Raw genomic sequence first — 23,172 nt, forward strand, 5'->3', positions numbered from 1 at the left:
AACGTAAATGTTCATGATGTAACAGGAAGTGCACATTGCACCAGACCGATGCAGTTTTCCTTGGACTCGACTCTCATTACGGAGTGTTTTCTCTCCAAGCACCATCTAGTTATTTCCATCAGCATTTTACTTTATTAAATCCCCCTCTGCGCTACCAACTAAAGCAATTGCTTTTTTGTCTCTTGGTTCAGATAAAATGCAAGTCTTTCTTATGGAATGACCAATAAAGGCATGACATTTTGCTGAGTGCTTGCAGGGCCAGATGCACTTTGTTCTTTGTACACAGGGCAGCTACACACTCCTCAAGGAGAACCATTTGTTATCTGTCCAAACTTTGGTGAGTGTGCTTGTTAACTGACCTATTGTTACATGAGAGCGTTTCAGGGCTGTTTGTTGCGTTCCAGCACTGAAATTGTGATTATCATAGTGAGGCTCATCCATCTCATTCTCTCATCCACACATGCATGCTAAACATCCACATTTTTATTCTGCTTTCCCTCTAGTTGTCTCCGTCTTCCTCTTTTACGATACACACACACACAAACACACGATACACACAACAACACACCCAACACAAAAAAGAGCCGCCCACAGCTGCGTCAGGCCATCTCTCTAACAATCCAATCTGTTTTCTTTCCCATGATGTTTCCCATTGGCACAGGGAAGAGAAAATCAGATTTACTCCCCCACAGGGCCCATGCAGTTGCACTGATATGGAAAATGATTTCAGTGCTGCTTGAGCCCATAAACATTATTTTGGTCTCCCCTGTTAATGACACATTTCTTCCCAGCATTGTGGATCTCACAGAGGAAGAGATGAGTGTAAGGGGGGGTGGGGTGGGGGGTGTAGAAAGGAGGAGGAGGAGGAGGAGGAAGGGAGGAAAGGGGGAGAAATCCTCTAGGGCCTCACATACAACAGGGGAGTCCTTCACCCCTCGAACTGCATCCTGACATCTAAGACTTCACTCACCCTCTTCCTCACACACACACACACACACACACACACACACACACACACAGCTAATCAACCATGCAGGAACTTAAATTGTCACAGCCTTCAAATAAAGCCCAAAAAAATCAGAGCACAAAGATATCCCCGCTGGAAAACGAGCAGAGTCAAAGAGGGATTTCTCACCTCTCTCTCTATCTAGCTGTCAGCCTGATTCCAAACACACTGCATTTGGCTCCGGGGCTCAAAGCAGCCCTACTACAATTGTGTCATAGAGCCCACATATCTTTTATTGGTGGTAGCAGCCAATATAGCAACCCCCCCCCCACAACCCTCTTGAACACAGGGATAAAATTTGTACTTTTAGTGGTAAGTTACAAACACTATCTGCCAGAGGCATATTGTCAACGAGAGGCGCACGCTGTAGCCCCGAGTCCTAAACACAAGTAATTTAATATGATGGTGTTAAAAAGAGACTCCAACAGGCCAATAGCGAGGCACTAAACCTTCCATTTGGCATCCATTAAAACCCATCTGCAGGACCAAATACGAGTGGGCGAACAGGAAATAGCCACGTTAGATATGACTAAAAACTATCCTCCACTTTTGAACATTCTCTCACAGGTCTCTCAATCTCCAGACTCAAATATGGGATTTTCATGGTTCTCCTGTTCCACTGGAAACATCACATGGAATGCTCTGGATCTGGTTTGTTTTACAGCTGATGACTGATCTGTCTAAATCCATTGGTTTTATGTTCTGGCTATGGGGATAGATGGGTGACTAACGCCGGCTTGCGTGCCATGTTTCTGCCGACACAGCCAGAGCTCAGCCAGCCAGGTCACGGACACAGACATGCCTGGTAGTGGGAAAATAGCAGATTAAAACAAGTGCTCAGCACTATTCTCTCTAATTAGTCCCCTGTTAACTTTTGAACTTAATTGGTTAATTGAGATGTGGTTAGACTGGGCAGGTTTCCCCTCCCTCAGGGTGACCATACGGCTCCAGCATTTCAGCCTGGCACTGCCTAGCACAGGAGGTGGCTGCCTCTCTCACACTCTCTCTCTTTCTCTCTCTTTTAGAACATCCCACCGCTCCAGTGATGAGGAGTAATGATGCCGCACAGGAGGCAGTAAAACCGTGTTTTGCGAGTATGTTTTAGCAGAGATTGTACCATGCACTGCACATATGCTTGTGCCACATCAAAGCAACTCTTTGACTACCCAGTCCTGGGTGGTCTAAACCTCTCTTCTCTCAACCAGCAGTGCTAGATAGGTTACAGAAAAGTGGAGCGTGGATGTGGGTGGATGTTACCTCACCACAGGCGAGTGTGTTCTGTCGAACTCAGAAGTCAGTTTGCTTTGGAGGAGACATGAACAGCGTGTGGATGGAGAATAAAAGTGCGGTGCAATACTGACACAGATAAACACACACACAACCCTATAGGCGTCACATTGCTCGAGTCTCCCCACCTCCTCTGGTTGATGTATAATGATACCCACAACACCACATAAATCTGCAAGCAGCTCGAATCATTGGGGCAGATTTTGCCTGCTGTCTTCCCTTTTTCACTTTCATCCCCTCGTCTCCCTTTGCTCCTTTGAGCCCCATCACTCATTCCCCTTCTCAGTTTTCCCTTTCCGTCCTCACACCCTCTCCATCATCCCTCCATCACTCTGCCTCCTTCCCCCTGCTGCTCAGCTCCATATTTCTGTCCTCCTTCATCACCTCACTCTCTTCCCTCAGTTGCCGTCATCTGTGTGCTTCAAAATGGAAACACTTTCTCTTCATTTTTGGGGTTTTTTAAAAAAACGCTGTCCCTCCCACTCCCTCGTCCCACTTCCACTTTGTTTCTCTGCTCTTGTGTCGTCCATCGGTTTTCCCGAGGCCTAAGAGGGTAATGAACGTCTCGTTTTATAGGGACTCACAGGCTCACCCCTCCCTCCATCAGAACCGCCCATAAATCAGCATCCCAGCATTCAACTGGCAGTGGAATGTCGCGTTCTTGTCCTCCCATCCCCTGTCCTTCCCGTTCCTCTCCCATCTGTGGCCCGGCGCCTCCTTTAGGTCATAGAGAGCAGTGCTAAACATGAGGGGCCTGGTGGTTGAACACACTGCTTCGCTGTTGTATTCTGAGCTCTCTTGGATTGGTCTGTAATATGATAAAGTCCTGGAGTGATGTGTGTGAGAGAAACAGAAGGCAGCTCCCTGCTCTGGCTTCTCTCTGTCTGATGTAGCTTGTCAGAGGCGCAGAGACAGAACAGTGCAGATAACGGAGCCCGAGAGCCGCCGCCGCACCAGCCAGCAAGCCCAAGGTCTTTCTGCAGCCCTGAATATAATTTGCTGCTGGTTCACGAGGGGAACAAAGGAGAAATGTTTAATTCTCGTAGCGTTGGCCAAGACAAATGCAGGCATTTTTGTTCTGATAACCTACAGACAAGGGGAGGGAAGGCACTTGGGTAGCCAAGGCCAAATGATATACGGTATTACCTTGTAGAAGAACACACTGCATAAAATGTGTGTGTCTCCTTGACTTCTGTTGTTGCAAAGCTTCTAAGCCATAAGGACAATACTTCAGTTGGCCCAAACAGATAGCCACCTACGTTTCCCACTGTAGCAGCCTACACTTTCAAGTGTGTACAAGGTCAGCCAAATCACACAGTAAATTCTTTTATGAAATGCATCTGACAAACTGGGCTTTAAAGTTGAGTTATGTCTCCCGACTGCTGACACTGGTCATCCATGGAATGCTGCTGCCGGGGCCTGCTCAACATCTGCAGAAACACACTTGAGCAGAGATGAGTAAAATTAGGAGCATTTCCTGCAATCTGTACAGAGGATAGAAGGTCATCCTCACCCGAACATGAGCAGATGAAGTGTAACATAGAGCAGGGCAGCCATAAAAACCCCTCTCCTCTCCAGCTGGTTAGCCTGATGTAGGCTTTAACAGCTAAGAGTAGAAAAGGCACAATCCAAGGTCAAACCAGGGAGAAAGAGAGGAGGGGGTGGTGGTGATATCATCTTGATCAACTGCTCATGGCTTGTCTGTCTGGTTGGTTGGCTGCACATCTACCATTGAAGTCGTCTATCTCCTTCGCAGTGATCACATCTTAGGCCGCTGGACAGGTGGGCGGGCCGGACGGTCACGTGTTACGCTCCCCTCACTATTTGTCTGCAGGTCGCATTCAGAACCCGGCATAGGAGGGGCTGATGACTTGCGGGGTTACAACAGGCTTGCACCATCTGATCCAAGTTAACAGATGTGTTGCAGCTGCTCGTTTTGTTTGCCATAGCACATCCTCAAACACCCACACACGCAGATACACACTCGCCAAAAAAAAGGCACACAAAAATACCACTACATGTTAGCAGGATGACATTTTAAATCATACATTTTCCAACCAGCCATGCCCAATAGCACTACTGGCAGTGTTTTTGGTCTCAAATAAAAAAAAAACCTACATCCCAGAGTAACCATTAAACTGACTTTGAACAGTGTGCCTATGAGTGCACATGTTGGCTTTTCTTATTTTTCTTTAATATACGCTTAGCCCTGCTGGCCATAAAATATGTCAGCACCTACGCATTGGGCCAGCAAGCCTAAAGCTATGTGACAGGCCTGACCAGTGAAATGATTTGGGGAATCTGTGGAAGGAAGACAGCGAGTCATGGTTGTAGAGTTAAATGGAGGAAGCATGAGGGAGATGCAGCAGAGAGAAACCTCAGCTGGGTGTCCTTATATCCACGGGAGGGCAACAGCTTTCAGCAGGTTATCACAACGGCAGTGTGAGCCAAGCTCAGTCTAGACCTGGCAGAGGCCATAATGGAGCGAAAGCGGGAGGCAGAGGGGGGACGGGGGGGAGAGACAGGGAGGGAGAATAAAGAAGAGTTATTAGGGTGATGTGAAGCAATGAGGGGAAGAGAGCTTACTGAAATGTTTTGACATAGAAAAATAGCAAATGTGACACAGGTACTTAAACAAGGGTTTGAAAGGCAAACCACGGCAATCTTTCTTTCCGTACCCTCTCTTCCCTGTTCCCTTCTCTCCGTCACACACTCACACAAGTGATAGTTACAGCTGCAACTTCCACAGACTGCTCATTCACTTAAGCCTGATGGCAGAGCTCGTCTTATGACTGTCAGGCTGGCCTTCGTTCTTTGCCACGTTGAACAGTGCAAGCAGAGTCCAGGTCCCTTCATCCAGATTACTGAGATCCTAAACACCCCGTTATTTTCATGAGCTCACATGAACACCAGACGCTCTAGTAGCATGAACAGCCCATGCCGGGACCACAACTTGATTACACTGCTGCTCCTGTACAGTCCTGCATTATCAGCTATACATTGTACCATATTGATGCCAGCAGCGGAAGCAGCAGCAGCAGCTTTGAATTGTAGTGCCATATGACACATTCCCTCACAGCCAGTGAGCGCGTGTGTGTGTGTGTGTGTGTGTGTGTGTGTGTGTGTTGGAGAGAGTGCGGTTTCTATCTCCTTACTGTATTTGTTCTGGCACAGTGTTCTATTGTGGGACTGGGCTTTGCACTTCTCAGATAAGAGAGCAGTTATGTCAACACTGGGTGCTGTGAAGGAGCCGCCTGGTTGTGTTGACATTCTACAACACTGCTTATTTACTCTGACCACAGAGTTCAGCCATCATCTAGCCTTTAATGCACTAATGACCGGAGGCCTCCTGGGGTGGAGCCCCCTCCTGGCTCTGCCCGGTACTTGCTCTCAGCTTGTCAGGTGAGAAGAAAGATGAGGGTGTTGCGGATAACTAATGGCTTTGAAAAAGCCAGAGTTTAACGTTGACTGCCAGCAGATTCTGAAAAAAAAAAAAAGGGTTGACGAATGCTTCCCACAATACACAAAACCCCTTGTAGACTCGGGCAGCATGAGTCTGCATATTGAGCTGAGCGGAGCAGCCCTATCAGTAAAGAGCCAGTGGAGCAATCCATGCATAATTAGGGAAGGGGGGAGGGGGTTAATTGACTTCTTTGAGAAAGATCCTGATTTCTATCAGCCAGTCCCATAATCATGTGAGCCAGGGCTCTCATTAAGCCCCCTCCCTCATTTATCTCTCTTCCCCTCTAACCCTTTACCCTCTCCCTCCCTTTCCCTCTCTCCTCCCCCGCTTTGTAATAGGGTGAAACCCCAACCGCTCCTGCTGTGTCCTCAGCAGGCCAGGAAAGGGTGAGGCAGATTTATAGCCAGCACCTGAGTGAGGAAGGTGCACACTGGCACATAAACACATGATTAGTGCACATTCATGTGCACACACACACACACACACACACACACACACACATACACACACACACACGCTAAGGCTCCAGACTGCAGTTGGCCTGACTGTGACCCCGGTGCAGTAATGTACTGGCTTGCAGGTATTAGCAGCAAACCTGTGGCGTATGTGTCCCCGTGGCCAGAAATGTTCTCTATACAGACACAGTGATGCACAGAGGATTCAGATCCAATGTTTTTTTTTTTACTATTTCCAGCAATAATGCTCAAACCACAGTGAACCGGGAACAGTACCATAGCAAGTGCTTTGAATTATTTACAGCTAGAAAGTATACACTGCTTAATGACACGCATCCTCACCACAGCAAAATACGTTACGCTGACATGTCAACACCTATGATTACTTACTAAAACATATCCAATAAGACAAGGCTTTTGTTCAACATGGGTTTAAACAGATACGGAAAGAAAGCAGCTCACTCCTGGCTGCTTTCCTTCTCTCTTTTTCTCTTCCTCTCTTAGTCTCTCTTCCTCTCCGGCCTTTGGAAGCAGTAGAAGATTAGGGGAAAAGCAAAATTCCTTGGAGGGAAAAAAGGATGACGGGGAGAAAAGAGATGAAAAGTGACAAATGAGAGATTTCCTTCACAAGCTCATAAATCAGGAGACGCAGGCAGGGGCAGTATGAGGCCTCCTTCAAAAAGCCAAACTTTTTTTTCCCCCCCATTTCACAGCCAGCGCTAACCACCTCTCTCCCTTTTACATGCACGCAAACACACACTTACACAAACATATGTGCGGAATCACACACACATGAACGCACGCTTTTCTTCATTCCTCTTTGCACACACTCCCAGATGGTGTGTGCTGGAATGGCATCCCCCATTGCTCTCCACCAATCTGGTTGTGGCGCAGTGGCCTGGCTGATTGGCAAAGAAACATGTCTCATAAAATCACTTACAGTTAGGAGCGGTGCAAGCTTCAAAGTGTTGCGCCTTCAAACCAGCCCCGTTAAAGGGTCCAAGCACGCGTGCTGAAATAAATCCTGTTCGTTGTGTCACATAAAAACACACAGGGTGGAGGGCTGAGGGAGGAGGGTTGGGTGGTACAGCTGCTACTTACAGGGACAGGGGACACGAAGATGAGGGGAATGGGCTCTTCAGAGCATTTGCTATATGCACACAGTATGTTGCCACACACTGGGAGAGAGCATAGAGGCACCCTGCTGGATTTGGAGGTATCTACTGAACTGGTGGGGAGCAAAAGGAGTGAGCAATGGGGGCAACTGTCAGCAGCCCTCAGTCTCAACAATGTGAGACTAAAAAGCACTGCAGACTGGACATATGTGCGCTGTGGAGGGGAGGCTGTAACTACGGCCTGATTGGGGAGCTGGGAAGGCTCAGTCAGTGTGCTGAGAAACTTGAGCCCCATGCAGGACGGTCCCAGAGACTGCTGGATTGATGGAGATCCAAAAAGACTTAGGATCTGCTTTCATTCTGAATGTTCACCATCTGCTTTGCTGGAAAGAGAACCCACGGAGCCGGAGAAAACTCTGTCAACTGACAGATGAGACAGGGAGCGTAAAAAGTGTGTGTACGTGTGTGCGTGTGTGTGCGTGTATGTGTACTTGTGCAGACAGTGTGTCAGTATCGATCCTCAAAGCAGCTCCACTTTCTGAAAGAAGATCTGTCAAATGGGGATACGCACATTTACACACACAAGCCAGAAAAAAAAGAGGCATTAATACATTACTGACGTTACAGCGTAAGTACAATTCTTTCTCGAAAATAACAGACATCTGCAGCACCATCACATGTTCCAGTATGCAAAATCATCCTCTCCCTCCCACACAGCTGCATAGTTTACTCCACCTCCACCATGCCAGTGGTATTGATCCATCCAGTTTCCATGTGTACAGACAGCTCTGGTCTGGTAATGCCCTGTTACCAAGGATGACCACTTTTCTCCTCATACCTCATTGGTCCATCACACAGTAGCCAGGAAGGTAGAAACCTTCCACATCATCAAAATAAACCCAGCACATGTCCTGTTTTGTTTCCTAACAACTGCACACAAATCCACATCTGTGCAACCCAGTCTGTTTATCCCTTAGCAAACGCCTGGGAAACCCGCCAGCCTATCTATGACCCATCGCTAAGTAATCAGCAGAGATGAACGCAACAAAAAATTCCCGTTACTGTGTTGAAAGTTCGCTCTGACCTCGTGACCCCTCCGAAACAACCACAAAATCTTTGTATTCCCTCTGTCTAGTTAAAAGAGAGATAACGTGAGCCCAAGGGCCTGATGAAGAAACAGCAGATACACTCCCATAACTGTCATCCCATATGCTGGGAATGTGAAGTGATTTAAAGCACTTGCCAACAAAACAGTAAACCACAGCTTCTCGCAAATGGGGGCGTCTGCACACCTGAGAACAAGCTGTTCCACAAGCAAAAGAAAAAAAAAAGAGTAATTAAAATTATGAGGTGAAAAATGAACAGCTTCTTAAAAAAATCTTGCCTGATTATTTATGCAACAGACTTACAGTATAACGCTGTACAAATCCATCTGTGTGTGTTATTATTGTGATTGCTGTCACACATATATCGGCTAATCAACGTTGTAATTGAAGCAGGTGGATTCACTACATACCACAACAGCCCCATGCAGAAGTGGAGAAGAGAGCGATGGATGGAATATAAAACGCCCAGGGCTGAGGTAGAATTAGGCACCTGCATCAGCCCCCCGTCCACCCCCACATGCTGCCCTCTCAGCTGCCTGCCACTCTGTTTCCTCTCTCGCTCCTTTTTGTACAATCTCTCCACCACACAGCTCCTTTGATTGCTCTTTCCCGTGGGCATACACATGCACAACCCGCGTGCGCGCGCACAAAAACACACACTCTTCTTCTCGCGCCGTTCAGAGACAGTCGCGCCAGCTGAGTTTTGATTTGGAAAGAAAAGTTGCCTCCACTACAAATAACGACAGGCACTCAAGAAACAAGCGGAGCGCGGTTATCACGCAGCAAAACACACACGCGAACCCACACGGGCGTATGCAAGCAAAATGCATAACTCACAAAAACATGCCAAAAGCACAGAAAACCACTGTTAAAAGCAGGTTTAATCACAGATACTCACAGGCAGCCACCCACACATAACAAACACACACACACACACACACACACGTGCATCCACACACCCTCCCATTATGCTGTATAACCAAAAGGCATTCAGCCATTTCAGCAGTGTTCTGAGAGCCAGCCAAGTGAGAGGTCTGTCAGTGCATTAGCCAGCATGTAATCATAGCCCAACCTCACTGCAATTAGAAGTGGTTCTAATTCTTCGCTGGAAACACTGCCTTCTCCCACCGCTAATAGTTTACTTTACTCCAACAGCTGACAGACCCAACCCTGCCTCCCCGCCTCGGCTTCCTAAACACACACACACACACACACACACACACATACACAGACACACCCACAGCTGTAGCTCGTCTGTCAGTGTGGGAGATCAAAATGGATCCTGGGAATAGTCCCTGGCCATGTCCCACTTGTGCCATATCAATCCCACGAGTCTTTAGGGCCGTGCCACAGTTCACCTATGTGGCGGGGCTCTGTGAGTACGGGCCCTCCTCTCTGCCTTCCCTCTCTGCTGCCTTTAAGGGATAAAGAGAGAAAAAAATCTCCTATTTTACCAAACACGACAGAGAGAAATGACGGTGAAATCATGGAGCAATTGCAAAAATAAAAACCTGAGAGCTCCTAAAGGCTCTCTGTAGATGAGGCGGGCGTGTGAGGGGAGGGTGGCTGAGGAAACGTTACCTAATGAAGACTGAGGAAGAGGCAGCGCTCCATATACTGATGGTATTGCTATTAGCCTGTGAGCCGGTGCACTTGGGTGTCACTTCAAAGCATTCCCCACTATTAATCAGAGACTATCCAACCCTCCAGCAAGGGCCCCGCTGGCTGTGCCGCTAACTACCCCCCTCAACATCAACACAATGGAGCCATCATTACGGCCGTTACGCTACGCCTCGGCCAGACAGCGCACCTTTATCTCGGCATATACGTTACATACTCACGGCCAATTAATTTACCTGCCATGTCTCTGAATAAAGGGGGTGGATGGGTGGTGGCAGTGGGGTGTACGCGAGCACACATTTCCATTATGTAGTGGTTTATGTATTTGGGTGGGGGGATGGGGAGCACCTGGCTTAGGTTGCATCCAGCGGGCTGTGGATTTTGCCTTGGGGGCTCTTTATGAAAGCACCTGCAAGAGACTGCAACCTGTCTGGCTTGACCCTGCCCTGAACCGGCTCTCACCTGGCACCCCCAGGCGGGCCGACAGGCAGCGCAGCTTCTCCATGACAGGCTGCTCCCTCTCCTCCTCCTCCTCCTCTAGGCCCCCCCCCTGGCTAACAACAGCTACTCAGCTGGATATCAGCCACCAAGCTTGAGGATTAACTACCACACTGGCCCTGTCTCTTTAATACTAGATACATTTTATACAACTCTAATCCTCAACACCAACTTTTTCTTCCCTTTGTTTTGACTGTTGTGATGGACAGCGCTTTCCTGCCGGGTCGAAGCGAAGCCCGCGGGGGCAGGGGTGAAGGAATGATTCTCTTTTTATCGCGGTGTTTGTCAACTGAATGTATCAGTAGGGCTAATGGGGAAAATATATCACCTTGTTTGCCGTTTGCTCGCTTCTCGTAAATTTGCACATTCATGTTACATGAGGATGAGAGGGCTTACAATACAAGACACTCTCCCCCTCCCCCTCTGTCTCCCGTTGTACTGTACTGAGAGCCTGCAGACTGTAGCAGCGCTGAGGGGATGAGATAACCGTTCACCATTGTGAGAAAAGGCTGTCAGAGCTTTGTTTTTTTTCTCTCTCTCGCTCTCTCTCACTTCGCTCTCTCTCTCTTTCCCTCTTGTAAGAATATAAAAAAGCTGGAGCAGTGGTTGCAGAAATAGTACTGTTTCTATAATTAGATGTAAACAGACGAACCAGACTCTCAAGCTTGCTCTGTCCCACTGGCCCCATGGCCTCCTGGGAAGCAAGATGTGTGAGTGTGTATGATGTGCAAGTGTTTCTCTGTGTGTGTGTGTGTGTGTGTGTGTGTGTGTGTCTGCTTGCAATGCACCAGTAAGTGTATGACAGCATGTGACAGTGTGCATCTAGTCTTGCTGTCGCACTCCTCTCTGTCTGTCTTCTTTCTTGTGCATACACACACACACACACACACACACACACACACACACACACACACACACACACACACACACACACACACACACACACACAAACTCACTTCATCCCCCTCCCCCCACGCTCACCAGAGGGTAGGTCAGTGGCCTTGGAGGCGAGCACGGGAAAGCTAATGCATGCAGCACCACCAGACAAACACACATCTGTTGCTGAGGAGCCAGTCATTTGCCCCAGATCCCCAGGACATGTACTGTATCAGAGAGAGGAGGCAGTGTAGCCTAGTGGTCACACCAGGCAGAGGGGACATTTAAAAAAAAAAAAAGAAGAAGAACGAGGTGGAGGGCACAGAGGGGACCCACTCGGAGAAACATGGGGGGGACAATGAATGTAAAAGAGAAGAAGGGAGGTGCGGGCACTGCAGGGAGGAGCAGACATGGTATGGACATAGATCACATCAAAGAGAGAACATGCAGACATGAAAAAAATGTAATGTAAAACAAGTTAAAAAAAAAAGCAGAAGGGGAGGGAGGGTGGAGGATCTTTGTTCTAATCAATGTCAGAGAGGGCACAGGAAATCCATGCAAGAGGGAGAGAGAGAGAGAGCAACAAGTCCCCTTTGGATTGAGGACCAGGCAGCTGGTTGGATGGTCCCGAGAGACTTATTAAAATGGAATTCCTGATGCTAATCTTTGTTTTCTCACAAAAGGGCTGACACATCCTTGAGAGGCATACTGCATATATATTTAATGGCAAATCTCTGCATATATTTCGCTGCGCACCTTATTGTTTGCTACTGTGTCACCGCCGCCCGCTGTTCCACTGACAATCACAGAATCGTGGCCCATTTATTTGAGTTTATCTGCTCTCAGTCCTGCCCTCCTACCAACCATCTCCGTTTATGGATCATGGTTTGAAACAGGTAGGCTCGGGAGAGAGAAAATCTCAAATACAAAAACAAACAGGAGCAGAAAGGAAGCACTGTACATGAACAACTGATGAGCTGTATAATTGTTTGCCTCTCAAAATAAATCCCATGCATTCACGACTTGTTAGCGCTACAAAAGAAACTCCAGCCTGTTCTTTGTCAAATTTTTGGACGGCCACTCTGTTCACGACAGTGGCGTTTCACAGACAAAACTCTTCTATCTGCAGAGGAAGAACACATCATTAGAATGCAGCACAAACTGGGACGGCTACACAAGCTGCATCACGAGCATGAAATCCCACCAGGAGCACTAGCGGCAGATCCATTGGGGGCAGACTCAGACGTTAGAGGGTTAACAGTGCACCTGTCTAGGCCTCACAGCCAACCACAGGGTGCCTCGGCTCTAGTGGGGGGTGTCTGGAGAATACAGCTCAGCACACACACACACACATTCATGCAAACGCAGCCGCCCACCCAAACATAACCACACACACACACACTCATACACACTCATGTGCATACAGTATTGTCACTGACCACAAATCTGCTAACAACAATAGGGGCAACGGCCCCTTTTTTTTTTTTTTTTGTTCTTTTCATTGAATGATTACAATGATAAAATTTAAATTAAAAAACAAGTAATCTGGATTTTCTGCTTGAGCCGTTAATAATGTCTAACAGCTGTCACATGCAATAGGGCCATGCGCTGAGGTGGGCCTGGGGCTGCCTGATGAGAAGCAGCCTGATACTGGGAGAAGGGGGGTGGGGATATGAGGGGGGAGAAAGAGAGAACGAGAGAGAGACAAAAAGACAGAGAAAAAGAGCAAAACAGAGAGAGAGAGAGATCCAAATCACAAACAAAACAGCAATGGTTGACTTTGGGCAAATGTATCAGTCTATTCAATCTTGCGACAATGTATTTCCAGTCCAGCTTCTTTTCTTTTTTTCCAAGTTTTGGTGTGTGTGTGTGCTCGTCATGGGAAGTGAACAAAAGACTTACATAGCCTTGTTGGATTCTTAATGCAACTTCTCACTTCCTCGTGTTGAGTTTAAAAATAGATGAGAAGGTTTTGAAATCCAATGCCCTGAAATCCGATACAGGAAGGTATTACCCTGCCCGTCACTCTCACCCGTGGGTCTCCTTTGTGTTTGTCCTGTGTACACGCCCCATGCTCGAGGCAAGGGCTCTGTGGCACCATGCCACACGGTGTAGTGTGGGTGGCGGTCTGTTTGAAGAGCCCGTCTCTGAGGCAGAATGGCCACTCACTAGCCAAATTCCTCTTGCAAAGCCAGATCCTTTTTTTTTTTTTTTTTTTTTTTTTCCCGCTCAGCCAAAGCCTTCAATTTCTGTGGACAGTTTTGCTGATGAGCAAAGAAATTAAAAGAAAAGTAGCTGATTATATAACTTATCCGACATTAAATCTGTCACTTAAGTTACCTGAGTGTAATAAATGTTATTTATTTTTTGATGATCAAAACTGTCTTGCCAGTGTTAAAGATACCAAAGTCAACTCGAAAAAAACCAAAAGTATTTGCTTGCTCTTTCAGCAAATATATAAATAAATAAACTGACAAGTCATTTGGGTCTCCAGTGGGAGCGTCAGGGGTAGGTGACAGATGGCTGCAGCACCGGGCAAGGTGCTATTTCAGCCAGGTGTACAATGCCAAGCAACACCTCCACTATTCAGGGGAACTCCTGTGACATCGCGTCTGAACCGTGTCATCTCACAACAATCCACAAACGAGTCCGACAACAGGCCAAGGTTCTCACTCTGTTTTGCAGAGCTGGAGCGAAAGAGGGAGGGCGTGCACAAGGCCAAATGGAACTTGGCCTACGACCCGCGTTCTGTCACTGTACTTCCAGCACGGTGGCTCCGCTTTTAATGTAATATTTAAGATGGGTTATTTAACATATCAGTTTTCTTTTCAGGTAGGTAAGGCTCGCCTCTTGGAATTTCTCTCACCAAATTCAGAAAATTGTTTGATTTAGAGGGAAAGGACAGGCACAGGTTTTCACTCCCTCTGGATGCTGTGCTGCTAAATAATTACGCTGAGCACGCAACACACTCCAGCCGCCGCTCTTGTCTGGGGTCAACAAGGATGTGGGGGATAGGTAAAGCCAAAGGGAAGCAGGGTAAGAACTGTGAATTCTCACAACAGCAAGAGCTACAAGGCCAAGAAGAAGAAATCTCCCTTCCCGCAAACAACAATCACCTACTCACTGAGGTTTATTCTTTTAAAAGACCCTGGTTGTAACCAGCCCTTTGCTAACTCCACCAAACACCTGTGTTTGTCTTTGAAGCTTCTTCCTAACAACCACAGACCCATGGGATATTCCAGCAATGAGACGTTCAATAAAAGTCTCAGTAAAGTTATTTATTCCCCTTTGGAAAAAAATGGGAGAAGGCAGACAGCATAGCTAACCTTTGAAGGGGGAAGCTGCTCGGATATCCAGCTAGGACATAAAAACCAAGGGAATGACAGGGACATCCTACCAGAAAACAATAAAGGGGGTGGAAGGGACTGTTTTTTATCTTTAACAGCAGCCGTAAAACACACACAAAGCTGGGGTCTGCAACAATGGCCCGGGGCAGGGGAGGGTGGCTAAAACAGAAGTGGCAGGAAGACCACCGCTTCCCAGACACAAGGATCTTCCTGCTGGAAAAGAAAGGAGGCCGAGAAATGGAGGGGAGGAGAGAGAGGACAGCTTATGGAAAGGGAGACACAGGAGATGTAAAGGAAGGGGAGGCAGAGTGAGCAAGATGACACAAATATGACCTTTGATTACATGGGGTGTTTAGAGTAGAGCTCGGCCATGGACAGCCTCTGAACCCCTGCTGCTTTCACACAGCCACACCTCAGCCGGAGCACACTGATCAGAACAATATGGCTGAAAGATGAGCCCACAGCCATAAATGCCAGCAGTAAAGACAGCTCCAGTGTGTCTCCTCCTTTGACACTATCCAACATCTGAATCTCAGTCTCACAGCCAAGGGATGACTGTCTCCAAGTCTGCGCCGGAGCCAGCAAAAGATAAAATTACTATTTCAAAGTCCTTGTAAATGAACTGGCTGAATTAAACCGCATTAGATGAGTTTACAGGTCTGTGCCTCGCTGTATCAGCGAGCACACAGAGAGAGAAGTTGCTCCAATGTCACATTCCCAGAACACAGTGCAAGTGCAAACTATAAATCGACCACCTGACATGCATTACAAATGACTGGCTTGTAGTAGGTGAAGATGGACAGAGGCAAATGCACACTGACAGAATCTCCACCGGCTCTAAGTTAACACGGTTCAGTGGGCAGGAAGGTAGGAGTGTGTGTATGTGTCTGTTGTTGCCTAATTGCATCCAGACTTAACAGTGTTTACAAAAGAAAGATAGGAAATTTCCTTTTCCAAAATCTGTTGAAATTCTGTAACCCAGCAAGGAACAATGCAACGGGAGGGTGTTGCAACCACCGTCACTCTTTTCAGCGGTGAGGGTGAAGGGAGCTCTCACAATAAATACCTCTGCAAAGTCAGAGGAGCCCTTTCAAGGAGCCACATCAGAAACCTGCCTCTGAATGCATTTTTACATCAACCCTGAAATATTCATGCTCTTTGTAAAGTATTCATGTGAAACAGTGTGCAAGTTAGTCCCCGGGGGGAAAGTGCAGAAGAAACTGAAGGGATCCAACACATTCAGAAAACAACATCCTCAGTTGTGCTAATGTTGCTAGCATACAGGACACTTGAGGGGACACTAATGACCTGCCCTGTCAAGACAAACAACAGTCTGGGACCAGTTTGGTCAGACAACGTACCAGCATTTGACTGCTCTTACATATTGTGACTGGCCTGTATTCATTTGGGAAAGCTGACTGAAAAAATACAACAAGAAACATTACATTGACTTGATAGTGTGATCAAATGGAAAAAAATACTTAACGCCTTATATTGCTTGCATTTATTATATGCACATAATAAATGAAAATATCTTTGAAAGGGTAAAAATGAGTTATTTTTTCTCATGACACGTGGATTATAAATTTGCATTGTGTGCTGTTTTGATGAATTACTATGTTAAAAATATATGCCATGAATAATTTTGAATTATGCTTCATGTCTCATCCACCTATTTGCATTATGACATGCTTGACATTTTCAAATATTATTATTAAAATAATAAATCAAAGATTGTACATCAGCAGAGCATGATAGAAAAAATAATTCTTAACGGCGCCTAGAGGGGATTTGGTGAACTCATGAGATTATTCTCCATGTTAATTCAATAAAATACCAGAAATGTAAAGAATTAAGTCATTTTCCAAATCTTGAGGATATTAGATAGACTTCTCTCCAGTCACACGCAAGACTGTGGAGAACAATAAACCACCTGTGCTGCTCATTGAGCAGTGATGACATTTGGAGGGTAGGTCTTCACGTTGGTGCAGCACAATACTACAAAAGAAACACCAAATCTGGTTGAAGGAGCACCTGTACCCTGTAGCCAACATTAGCCTCCATGCTCTCAACAAAACATCCATGCAAAAAAAACAAAAAAAACATACGGATGTAGGCACTGTGTGTGTGTGTGTGTGTGTTCGTGTGAGTACTGCCAAAAGCAAACATGAATGGTGAGAGATGAATGGTGAACGGCGCCCATGAATTCTCCTGAATACCTAATTATACCTCGTGTTTAGCATGATTTTGCAAATGAATTCTAAATCTTTATAAACACAGCGAATTTGAAAAAATATGTTTAATTAGCCTACCACAACACTACAGTACACATCAGTTTAATAAGATATTTAAAATATAGAAATAAATAAAATGCAAAGGCGGAACAGGAAAATTATTATTAGAGGTTACTTTGATACCTCATGTAACCACCTACACTGATCATTTCAGCTAATATGCGTGACATAAAATAACATTAAAGAGCTAAATATTCCTTTCTTTCCTCTGACCCAAAATCTCTCAGCTGCTGCAAGCACAAACTTGTGTCTTTTAGACGCCACATTAACATATTTTCAAAGGCAATTGTTTCATATGCGCAACTGTTTGATGCAATCAATATGCCAGTGTTGTGACTTATTTAAATCTGTTTTGTTTCACATGGGTGAACATAATAAAAACAATACATATTGTGATCCAATGATGTGCAGTAAATATTTTTCTTTCAACACAAAATTAGGAACACACATATATATTTAATTAGATCCAATGCACGTGACCTCAAAGTTATCATAAATCAAGTAACACTGCCCTGAATATTATAGGAATATTTTAGAGGGGTTTTGCATTTCACCATACATAAGTTGCTTTTGTTTCAAAAGGAAAATGTATCTCAGCTGTTGTAGATGATCCTGTTCTAAGGTTTAAACACAGACTTGTATATCCTGACTGTTTTATGTGGACACAAGTGTGTGTGTGTAATCATGTTTGTAAACGTGCCCATTCGGGTACACAAGATACCCAAGTCACTTGTTAAACCTGATGCATGCACTGTGAACACATTTGCACCCCGACACTTTGAAGCCCAATATAGAAAGAAGATTTTCTACGTATTGCTCATCTTCCTACAACGTCCACACACTGTAACCCGTGCAGACCTGTTCATCCAGCTTCTCCTTCTGCTTCTGCTCGTGCCTCCGGGGATGGCTCAGGGTTTTAGTCAAATGATGGCACCGATGTGACACTTATCAATGTAACGTGAAGTGACGAAATCTCATTTCAAATTCAGCTCCAGGGCCAATAGAAAACCAGGTCCAGTGTGCTCTGTCCAACTTCCAAGGTGCAGGATAAAACAGATTCTTAAATGTCATTTTTTTTTTAAATATCGTGGCATTTACCTAACTTATCAAGCGGCTATTTGTTTAACTAATGCTTTTATTGCTTTAATAATAAAAAAAATCCTAATCGTAGGCCCAGTGTAAATCATATCTCACCTGATTTATTAGCTGATATTTGGACAGTGAAACTCTGTCAACAGCCACACCTGAGCAACCATTTATTTAAGGCAGCGAGCCCCGTCTATTCTTCTCTTTTGTGCAAAAATAATCAGCTTTGTACCACGCCACAAATGCAGGCCATGGCTTATTATTCACGCTGATAAATGAACAGGTTTTTATGGCGCAACATTATGAGAAGAGCATTTGAAACAACAGCCAGCTCTGAGATAGATAGATGTTACCGCTGTGGGAACAAACAACATTTCAGTAGCTACATTCTTGTGTGACAAAAACCCACGCAGATGTTTGACTAACCTGAGTGGGGAGCCATTGGTATGTGCGAGGGGTAATATTTTCCCGGCGGGAAGTGACCGGCATGCTGTACAGAGCTGTGGCCCGAGGGAGCGATCCGAGAGGCGGCTCGGTGCACCAGGGCGCCCCGCTCTGATAGGAGGTGCGCCGGAGCAGCGAAATCCCGTCCTTCCATTCCCGAAGAATGTTGAGTAATCCGAAATCCGGATAGGGCAGGTCAGGAAAATCAAATGCAACCCATATAATAATCCTTTCCTTCAGATCTATGTGTTGCATTCAGTCGATCGCAGGCTTCCCCAGCCAAAAACGTAGCCCCCGATCATCTTTTCTGTCAGAGCAAAAGAAAACCAAAGCAATATTTCATTAACAAGTCAAATGAAAAAACCCGGTTAAGAATTACACGCTGCAAAATACTGACAGTGCAGTCTAGTGCTATAAAATAAGAGAAAACAAATCATTAGTTCCGCCCCATTGGATTTTGCTGTAATACCTTTCAGTCATAGCCAGGTTTCTTATGCGTAAAGCTGAAATCACCCTTATTCGACCTAAAAATGATGCTACAAAATAAGTCACCGCAGATAGAAACGGACAGCGAGGCGCCCCAAAGCCCACTGAGCCGGGCTCACATTCAGCTCTATTGATCAGCCTGGGATACAGGGCCTGATATGCATCATATGGAGAAGAGCATTTCATATTCCACAGACACACTCACACACACACACACACACACGGAGCAGATTGACACATTTAAGGCGTCTATACATCCCATTTTTAAAAAATTTAATTATCTTCATATCATTCGTTTGTTTTATCCAAACTATTAATTCATCTACCACGTCAGCAGTTGCCAGCTGTCACTCCCCCCCTCCTCCCAAAAACCATGGCAAGCTTATTAACATGCAATACATACACGTATATATACATATTTTTAATGAAATCGTGATTGCTGTAACAATCTGCAACGCTTCGAGGTGGAAGTGTTGTCCTGTTTGGGTTGGCTACAAATGATGGAAGCCTACTCAGCCTACATCTCAAGGTGAACAACGCTGCCTGCCTGCTCCTGCTCGTCCTATTGTCTCGGATTGATACAGGCGTTTTTTTTTTTTACACTGCCTCTCTCCATCCAGCGTTCATTACACCTCACACTCTTTGCACTACAGTGATTTTATATAGAAGCTGGCATAAACAGTAAAATATATTATATTTTGGATCATCTGCAGACTAAATATCCTAGTTTGTCATAAAAGTGGAAAAAAAATGCATCATGCATCGACCAATTTGCGTTTCTTCAGGCAAGAAGAACCTGCACTGTCAGTTTATAAAGTTTCGAAACAAATCATAAAGCATGAGGTCTGATATTTTAAAAAAAAAAGAACAGAAATAAATCACAGATGCATCCTAAAAGACATGGACTCTCTCTTTTAGTGTGTGTGTGTGTGTGTGTGTGTGTGCATATCTGCACGTGCGCGCGCCCCCCCTATGTGAGTGTGTGTGTGTGTGTGCACGTGAATAACTGCACTCTCACTGTCTTCATCTGCCTTGACCTATTTCAGGTCAGTTAATCAAATGGAGTAGTAAATACATTAGGCTACATCCTCTGCCATGCCACAAAAATAGCGTTATTCAGTCAAAATTGGGTAGAAAAAAAAATCTCATTCGCATAAATTAAAATAATTAAGGTAGTTTCACTGTAAAATATATATATGTATATGTTTTTTTTTCTTTGTATTTTTTTTGTCTTTACAACAATCATTTAAACGTGACAGGCCAATTGTGTGCCACAGTGATGGCTGTGAGTAATTAAAAAATAAAGCAGGCAAACAGAAGGCAGCTTAATTTTATAGTTCCAAATAAGTAAATAAATAAATAAATCCTACAGGAGTGAATTTTCTGAACACAGAAGGCAATATGTGTGCTTTTACATTATAGATTCTCAATTTGGGGGCCCTACAGGGTTTCTCGAAGGAGTTGCAGGGGGTTCCCAGCAAGATTAAAGCCTGTTTTTTTTTTTCTTTTTTGTCATAAATTAAATTACATTTATATAAAAATCTAAATTGTACAATGGGTGAGAATTCGCAGGCATATCATATATGCTATTACACTCACAGCACTATTATCTCCCCATGTAGCCAGTTACAGCCTAGCCTACAATTCAGTGCTACATCAACAACAATAAAATCCTTCCATACGGAGCTCCCTTGGACTAAATATCTTCCACCGAGGCTTCGTGAGCTAATGTGTGTGCATGCATGTGGGCATCTTAAGGTGAAACAGTTTAAGAAGCCTTTGCTATTGCATGCATGATAGCTGAGTCTTCACTTTGTGGACTTGCATAGAGATCCAAGGTGAATGGCCGCCCGTCAGGAGGACTGCCTTTGTCTCCATACTGAGAAAGTGCTTTGCAGTCAGCCATTACCTTCCCCCTCGCCATGCTGTTGCGTTTCAGCCCACACTATATGTCCACTAACAACCTCGGAATTAAAAATAAAAATAAAAATCAACATTTACGAGCCAGAGAAGAGACTTCTGCTGTGTAAATGTTGTAAATGTGCATTTATTTGAATTTAATCGCGGCAGCGTAAACCCCCACCTCTGTTTTCTGTCATTTTATCATTAAATGTGCGAATCTCCTCCAAATATACGCTCCAATTTTTTTTTTTTTAAACCGTTCAAATAATCGACGCCCCTAATGCAATTCATTTAACCAGCTGTCAATTTCATTTGCACAATCCAATCGAAAGCAGAAACGCAGATGATAAATCAAATTATGCTTGTATAGGTCGGATCGCGCTGCGAGATACAGGCGGCCCTCCGTGACTGAGCTGGCCGGCAGGGAGTGCACCTCGACCGGGGGAGAGTAGAAACACGTCTCCCTCGTCCTCTCCGTGCAGATTCACCGTTTGGACTTTATTGTAACGTGACAGCGAGCGTAGTCTACACAGCACCGGCAGCTTCGCAACAAATATTACCAGATCTGAACAATTAATCAATAAATCTGACCCAAATGTGAAAAATACGTAGCCTGTCACGTTTCTAAAAATATAAGATAATTAAAAACATCAGCAAAGAAGTCGCCGCTCATGATTAGATATTTTTATTTAATTACAAAATTGCCCCTAACGTCATGATCTAAGCTATCTCAGCTAATATTATTATTATCTGTACTATCATTATTGTCAGCACTAACACTGCTACTAATAATGATAATAAATTATAATTTGATTTAATGTATTTTTGGCAGCTCGGTGGATTAAATCGTCGATTTATTCTCTGTAGGATAATTCTCATACACAGGCCTAAACTGTTTTGTTATTTTAAAAAATTATGAGCAATGCACTGTGTATAATGAACAGCATGTCACATATAGCCTAGCTTTTTTTTTCTTTCTTTCTTTTTGGACTAAATACAGCAGCTATCGTTTTCCAACGAGGAAACAGGCCTTAAAATATGTGTTTTATTCAATAAAAAAAAATAAAGATAAAATTACTACTTACTGGTATGTTAAATCCTTGCATAACAATAAATTATAAAATCACAAAACACAGGGAGGCAAGGAGCAAGGCCGAGTGCGACGCCCATTTAAAATCAAAATCTGAAATAAACCATGTGGCTAGAGTGAAATCCTACAATATTTCCATGTGAGGCTGCAGTAGCCTTCTGGTTCAGTCTATGGAAGCAGTGGGACTAGGGCTTCCGGCCTGGCTGGATCGCGGCTCGGATCTCCGAGCAGCGGTTTCTCTCCCGGTGCAACTGCGTACCTCGCGGCTCGGGGCAGGGTAAACACGCCCTCCCATTGGTCGGATACCTGCATGTTAATGAGATCGTGCCGCCCGCCCGGAGATACGGAAGGTTCTGATTGGTCGGCAGCACAGGCCAATGGTGTGGTGACTGGCAATGCTAAACAGAGTGAAAAGCGCCAGATTTAAAGCACGGGATCTCTCACAATAGAGCTCAGTGCTGCCCGAGCACAGCTTCTAATGCAGAGTAGGTGATCAAATGTGCAGGCGGTGGCCTTAATCATGCAAATAATGCAGGAGCTAAAAAGAAAATGGTGAGAAATATTAGATCATGCATGCTTCTAGGAAGAAAACAGAGCTGAACTTCAACGTGTACTGACGTTTACCAAGAGTGTTAAGCCTGAATGCATCTCACAACAGCATTCTTTTATACATCTAGAGGCAGGAGTCAACATGCATGCAAATAACATAAAACAAAACAGAAATGATCTTACTTTTTAAAGGTGCAGCATCATTTATGTAAACACGATCCAATTAGTTTGATATAGAATAAAAAAAAACACCATTTAAAAGGTGGCTATAAACTGTTTACATGTCTGTAACGAATAGCAGTGAAAAAACAAAAACATACAAAAGAAAATATGAAAGGACATTTATTCTGTAATGTTCTGAGGTTTTCCTGAGTAAAAATCCAGCTGAATAAATGCAACATAAAATTGAAGCAACCTCTATTTTTTTATTTATTTTTTTGTCCTTAAGAATTTTGCAAACAATTCAGGACATTTCCACACATCAAACACTGCTTGTGTACTCATGTCTTTATTTCTTCCTTCTCCTCAGAGCCACTAGAGTTTTTTTT

The 23,172-nt window shown here is 44.8% G+C and overlaps 1 protein-coding gene across 7 annotated transcripts in view; it reads right to left on the reverse strand.

The window, feature by feature from the left end:
• bahcc1a (BAH domain and coiled-coil containing 1a) overlaps window positions 1-22,305 on the reverse strand; it is a 62,222-nt gene extending 39,917 nt beyond the window's left edge. For 6 of the 7 annotated variants that reach the window (XM_019261124.2, XM_019261125.2, XM_019261123.2 and 3 more), the window contains exons 1-2: window positions 22,071-22,305; window positions 18,580-18,904 (exon numbers count right to left, since the gene is read on the reverse strand). In XM_019261124.2, coding sequence (XP_019116669.2) covers window positions 18,580-18,751 — 172 coding nt within the window. In that variant the 5' untranslated portion in view covers window positions 18,752-18,904; window positions 22,071-22,305. Of the gene's footprint in view, window positions 1-18,579; window positions 18,905-19,066; window positions 19,341-22,070 lie in introns of those variants that run through there. The other variant, XM_019261122.2, reaches the window with a different exon arrangement.
• Window positions 22,306-23,172: the final 867 nt, after the last annotated feature.

The sequence above is a fragment of the Larimichthys crocea genome, chromosome XII (genome assembly GCF_000972845.2).
Source record: "Larimichthys crocea isolate SSNF chromosome XII, L_crocea_2.0, whole genome shotgun sequence".
NCBI classification, from domain to species: Eukaryota; Metazoa; Chordata; class Actinopteri; family Sciaenidae; genus Larimichthys; species Larimichthys crocea.